The sequence below is a fragment of the Sceloporus undulatus genome, chromosome 2, assembly GCF_019175285.1.
Source record: "Sceloporus undulatus isolate JIND9_A2432 ecotype Alabama chromosome 2, SceUnd_v1.1, whole genome shotgun sequence".
Taxonomy (NCBI): Eukaryota; Metazoa; Chordata; class Lepidosauria; order Squamata; family Phrynosomatidae; genus Sceloporus; species Sceloporus undulatus.
Genome location: NC_056523.1, coordinates 46,681,126 through 46,687,129, shown reverse-complemented (window position 1 = coordinate 46,687,129; position 6,004 = coordinate 46,681,126). Strand labels below are relative to the sequence as shown.

The window sequence follows — 6,004 nt, the reverse complement described above, 5'->3', positions numbered from 1 at the left end:
CTAGAATCAGAGCCTGAAAGTCCTTTCTTACCCTCTGCAGATTTGCTTGAACCACTTGGTCATTATGAGTGGACTTTTCGTGAGCATGGTAAGAGTGCATCTTCATCATGAACCTCACAGTTTTTGAAAGCAGAGAATATTGATCTACTGCTGCCAAAGAAATAATATGATGTAATATGAGCCTACTCAGCTTTGAGATCATCAGGCAAGAGCCTTCTCTCAGTCCTATCAACCTCAGAGGCACACAACTGGGTCATAAGTGTGAAAGTATCTATAGGCAGTATCAAGGAGGTGGAATTTGAAGAAAGATCAGGAACAATGAATGTAGAAAGAGCCATTCATAAGGATGAATCCTGTTGGTTAGTCCCAAATAGAATAGGCCAACTGACTTAGTAGTTGAATGGTGAATCAACACATAGTTAGATCTCATGAAATTTATGGGTGTACTCTGTCTGGGGCCACCAATAGGATTCAGGCAGGCAAGGAGAGAATAGTAGGCCCAATAACTACTCTGTAGGAACTTAATAAAGTAGGTGCTTTATTAAGGTGAGAGTGACTCCTTAATCAGACAAACACTGTCACAGGAAACAATAAAGCAGATGATTCTTGGTGATTGCTCTTAAATTGTGAAATAATAATAATAATAATAATAATAATAATAATAATAATATAGTTTATTTATATCTCCCGCATCTCCCACAGATTGAGGCGGTATTACAACCTTAAAAGACACTTAGCAACAATGAGAGTCAAGGAAGAGCAGTCATCATAACCTTTTAATATGGAATTCAGTGGATAAGCCTGCCGGAAGAGATCCATTTTGAGTGCCTTCTTAAAGGCCTCTAAGGTAGTAATGAGACAGATCTCTTCCGGTAGGTCATTCCATAATCTTGGGTCTGCGGCAGTGAATGCCTTATGTGAAGTTGTCATTAACCTGGTATTATAATATTCTAGTAAGAACTTCCCAGATGTTCTGAGAGTGCGGGGTGGATTATGTAGGGAGAATCGCTCCCGCAAGTAACTCGGGCCCAAGCCATGTAGAGCTTCAAAGGTAATAACCAACACCTTGTATTGCACCCGGAAGCTAATTGGCAGCCAGTGAAGAGATCTCAGTATTGGTGTTATATGGTCAAACCTAGATATTCTGGTGACCAATCTGGCTGCTGCATTTTGAACCAATTGAAGCTTCCAAATTTGGTACAAGGGTAGCCCCAAGTAGAGCGCATTGAAGAAATCTAACTGAGAGATTACCAGTGCAAGTACTACTGCCTCAAGGTCCTTTCGGTCCAGGTAGGGACACAGTTGGCGTATCAACCAAAGCTGATACCAAGCACTCCTGGCCGTCACATCTATTTGGGATGTCAATTGTAAGGACGGATCCAAGAGTACTCCCAAACTGTGAACCTCATCGCTGCTGAGCATCCCCATCCCGTTCTGGATGTGTTCCCCAGGGGGCAATTTCCGGGAATGCTTCCCCATGTGGCCTCATGGAGAACTAGTAACAACAAACTGTTAGATGATTTTCTTAGCAAGATTTGTTCAGAGAGAGGGTTGCCATTGCCTTCTGAGGCTGAGAGAATGTGATTTGCCCAAGGTGGATGTCTGTGGCTTTATAGGGAATAGAACTCTGCTCTCCCAGAGAAATAGTCACAACAAACTGTTCCACAATTTTCTTAGCAAGATTTGTTCATAGGGGGTTGCCACTGCCCAAGGTTACCTGGTGGATTTCTATGGCTTCATGGGGAATTGAACCCTGAACTTTTAGAGAAGTAGTCACAACAAATTGTTACACAATTTTCTTAGCAAGATTTGTTCATAGGGGGTTGCCACTGACATCTCCTGAGGCTGAGAGAGTATGACTTGCCCAGAGTCACCCAGTGAGTTTCTTGCCCAAGCAGGGAATCAAACCCTGATCTCCTTAGCGGCTATACCACACTGGCTCTTGTTCGCCATATAGCAAAGTACAGTAACATCTCAAACCCACAACATAGTGATATTCAGCCTTTGGTGTTAGGGCTGCATCTGCACTTTAGATATAATCCAGTTTGGCACTGCTTTAACTGCCAGGGCTGAATACTATGAGATCCTGGGATTTGTAGGTTGGTGAGATATTTAGTCAGAGAGCTCTGGTGCCACAATAAACTACAATTCCAGGATTTCCTAGCACTGAGCCAGAGCATTTAAAGTCTTCTCAGATTTGATTATTTCTGCAGGTTTTTTCCCCCAGATTTCTGACTTCTTCTGTGTTCCCGCCCCTGGAAATGCCACCCCTAAAACCCAGTGACACCTGGTGAGGGAATTCCACTGAGTTTGGGCACTGGGTCTCTAAAAGGTTCACCATCACTGGATATGCTTTTAAAATTGGTTTTAATTCAGCTGTGTTTTAATAACATAATTTGTCTGTGTGTGTTTTTTTAAAAACATTTTTTAAAATTTTTTTTTAAAACCATTTTGAGTTTTGGAAGAAAGCTGAGTTATACATTAGTGAAATACTTGAATAAATAATATGAAATATAACATAACATAACATAATATAATTTATCTACACATCATATTTTTCCTCAAGCCACCATGCTATCATCAATAGGTCTTTTTACAAATCTCAGTTTGAAATGTTTATAGAGGAATATAGAATTCAGATGTTATTTCCCTCAATGTGTATTTCCCAGATTGTATGTTAACAGTGAAATGGTAGACACAGTGTTGTCCAGTTGAGAGACAGAAATGCATTATTAATATAGGTTATTAAATACAGTTGTTGCGTGGCTGTGTGCCTTCAGGGTTTTTTTGAGTTATGACAACCTTAAGGAAATGCTGTCATGAGGTTTTCTGGGGCTGAGAGTGTGTGACTCGCCCAAGGTCAACCAGTCGTTTCCCATGGCTGAGCAGGGAAATGAGCCCTGATCTTCAGAGTTGTAGTCCAGCAAAGAACTAAGCATACTAAAAAGCATTGTGCAGACAGATTGATCAATGGCTGTTGTGATGATGACTAAATAAATGTGGAATAATTTTCAGACACTGTTCACCTTCAAATTCAAGATATTAATAACTGTGGTTACAGAAATCTATCATGTCCTGCTCATAAATCTTCCATTTACCTGTCAAATGCCGGAAGACAGAATGTATAATGACAACACTTCTTGTTTTGAAACAAGCATCACTATTATAAGACATTTTCCACTAGTTTCCAAGTCTCCTTTGTTATTCTGCTTGCTTGCTGGTATCAGGAAATCCTTGAAAAGCAATACTAATTCTTCTTTAAATGCTCCAATTAGGCAGGAAAAAAATAGTTCCACCTCCAGAGATGACGCAAAAGTTTAGTATACAGAGAAACAACTCAGTGTTTCTGGAATGCAGGTAAGACATCTCTGTTTATTTGTAATCCTGGAAATTTGCTTTGAGCATAACCTAGCACTGGCATGAACTGACTCCAAAGAAGGTGCTGGTACCCACAAACTAAATCTTAAAAGCTATTGTCTCTGTTCAATAGGACTAGCTCAAGTCAAAAACCCCTTCATTCTTCTTACCTGGAAATATTTTATTTCACTTGATATCAAGAGAACCTAACTGGCTGACACTTTGGAATAAAAAGACTTGCTGTAAGATTTTATGACAAAATTATAGATGTATAGCTGGTGTTCTGTATTGCAGTTATGAATTTGTAATCTAGTTATAGATACTTAATTGCTCTGTTTGTAATTATATTCTACACTCATGATCAACATTGCTATGGTTATAAATATCCGCAAATCCCACATGAAAGTTTTGTGAAATATTCAGCCTTCTCTATCAGAGAGCTCTGGTGCCACACTAAACTACAAAACCCAAAATCCCATAGTATCATGAATATCATGAAATCATGATATTAAGCCAGTTAAAGCAATGTCAAACAGCATTATTTCTGCAGTGCAGAAGCAGCCTCAGTCACACGTTTGTAACAATGATGTCACAGCAAGGACAGTGCTTGAATTTTCATATTTTAAAATGTTTAATTAAACAGCCATAGGGACACAGGAAGCTGCCTCACAGTGAGCTAGACCTTTGGTCCAGCTATCCCAACATTTTCATCTCTGGCTGGAAGGGGTTCTCCATGGTTTTGGGCAGTTTCCTTTTCTAGCTATACCTGAAGATTTCTGATATACCAAAGTAGTCTCTCATCCAAATATTAACTGAGACCAACCTTGGTTAGCTTCTAAAATCAGATGGGTTGGGTTATGTTCAAGATGGTAAGCACCGACACTGCTATTTTTCTGCTGCAATACTTCCTTGATTGGACTATTCACACACTAAGTATACAGAATGTGTGCATTTCCAAGGGAAGGTGCACTTTGTCTTATAACTAGCTCAGTGGTACAACATGGATACTTTCACTGAGAAGTTCAGTTCCTGTCAAGTTCTTTCCTGTCCCTATTATTCCCTGAAATATAGACCAAACCTGATTTCTCTAGAGTTTTTTTTAAAAGAAAGTGACACGAAAGCTGTCCAGTTCCAAAAAGGTTGCACAAACGTTAAGATAATTTTGCATTTTGTTTACTTAGCTTTCATTTTCTTTGAAACTGTGCTTTGAAATTCACTGAAATATGAATTAATTGTGCTTTGAAATGAGTGTGCTTTGAAATTGCAAGTTAATTTAAGCTAGGCCCAGGTGAGATGAGAACCAGAGCTTGGAAAGGTTCTTCACTGCAGTACAGTTATGAGAGTCCATGAGTCAGGATGGCTACTGTCTTTCGACACAACTGTTATTTTGAAAAATAATAGTTTGACTGTTGACTGTTCTGCGAACCTCCAATGTTTCTGGCTATAACACAAATACCATATATTTTGTTTTTGTCATACAAAATGCATATTAGGTTTACTGATTCCATTATTAATGTACAGTATCTACTACAGGTATATGTTTATGAACGCGTGTTTTAGAAATGACTGTGTGTTGTCTCTTTAATCCTCAGGATCCCCCAAATGACAGAAGACATGGCCAGGACTGCACTCCTTAGCTTTGTCAATTCCAAATGTTGCTATGGCAGCAGAGCAGCGGGAGAGTTAGTCATTCAGGAGCTGAAGCGGCAGACATTGTACAGAGTGAGTCTCCCCAGATGGCTTCCCTACAGGTGCAGATTAGACCAAGTTAGCCATGTGAAATCAGTGGCTTTGAAAAGACTTATTCACTTGACTGGTCTCAGTAACACTTTGCAATATTTCAAGGCTCAAAAGGAGTTCTTGAACTCAAGCATGTTTGAAAGGTACATACTGTCTTATGAAGCGTCTCCTCTCACATCTTCAGTGTGTGGTGACAGGTCATGGTCACCTAGTACTAGAGGCTACTCAGTCTACTTTCGTTCAGAGGCATCTGCTTCACATATCCAAGGACTACATCCCAGTAATAAAAATACTCTATAGTAGCACCATGAACATGTTGAATTCTTGATTGTTTTCTTTGTGCTCAGACTCAGCAGAAGGCTTTAAAAGGGGACAGTTATGGATAAAAGTATATCAAATACAAATAACAGCAAAATCATGAAAAAGTCCAGCAAGGCTGCATCCACACTGTGGAAATAAGGAGAAGCCCTGGTGGTGCAGTGGTTAAATACTTTTACTGTGGCCATTCACTCACAAACCACAAGGTTTATGAATACCCTCAGAAGTGTTTAAATCTAATATTGAATGGTGGACCCCTGTTCTTGCAGCCTTTTTCACTGCCATAGATCATACTACATACATCCCTGAGGACTGGGGCCTTGCTATTATTGTACCAATATACAAAAAGGGAGATAAAAATGATCCTGGAAACTACAGGCCTATTAGCCTTCTCAATATCATAAGCAAAATGTATGCTCTACACCTATTGGATAAGCTCCAAGAATGGCTTGAGGAGGAAGATATCATCAGGGAAGAGCAAGCTGGCTTTAGGAAAAACCGTTCGGCAATTGACCATGCCCTAGTCCTTAAACATCTTTCTGAAAAGTATATTGCTTCGGCTAGGGGCACACTGTTTACTGCATTTGTC

General features: G+C 39.7%; 1 protein-coding gene across 3 annotated transcripts in view; it reads left to right on the top strand.

The window, feature by feature from the left end:
• Positions 1-18: 18 nt before the first annotated feature.
• The window catches only part of SSUH2 (ssu-2 homolog), a 40,128-nt gene continuing 34,142 nt past the window's right edge, over positions 19-6,004 (top strand). The window contains exons 1-3 of one of the 3 annotated variants that reach the window (XM_042452784.1): positions 19-88; positions 3,276-3,357; positions 4,950-5,079. In XM_042452784.1, coding sequence (XP_042308718.1) covers positions 3,305-3,357; positions 4,950-5,079 — 183 coding nt within the window. In that variant the 5' untranslated portion in view covers positions 19-88; positions 3,276-3,304. Of the gene's footprint in view, positions 89-2,245; positions 2,291-3,145; positions 3,358-4,949; positions 5,080-6,004 lie in introns of those variants that run through there. The other 2 variants (XM_042452785.1, XM_042452783.1) reach the window with 2 other exon arrangements.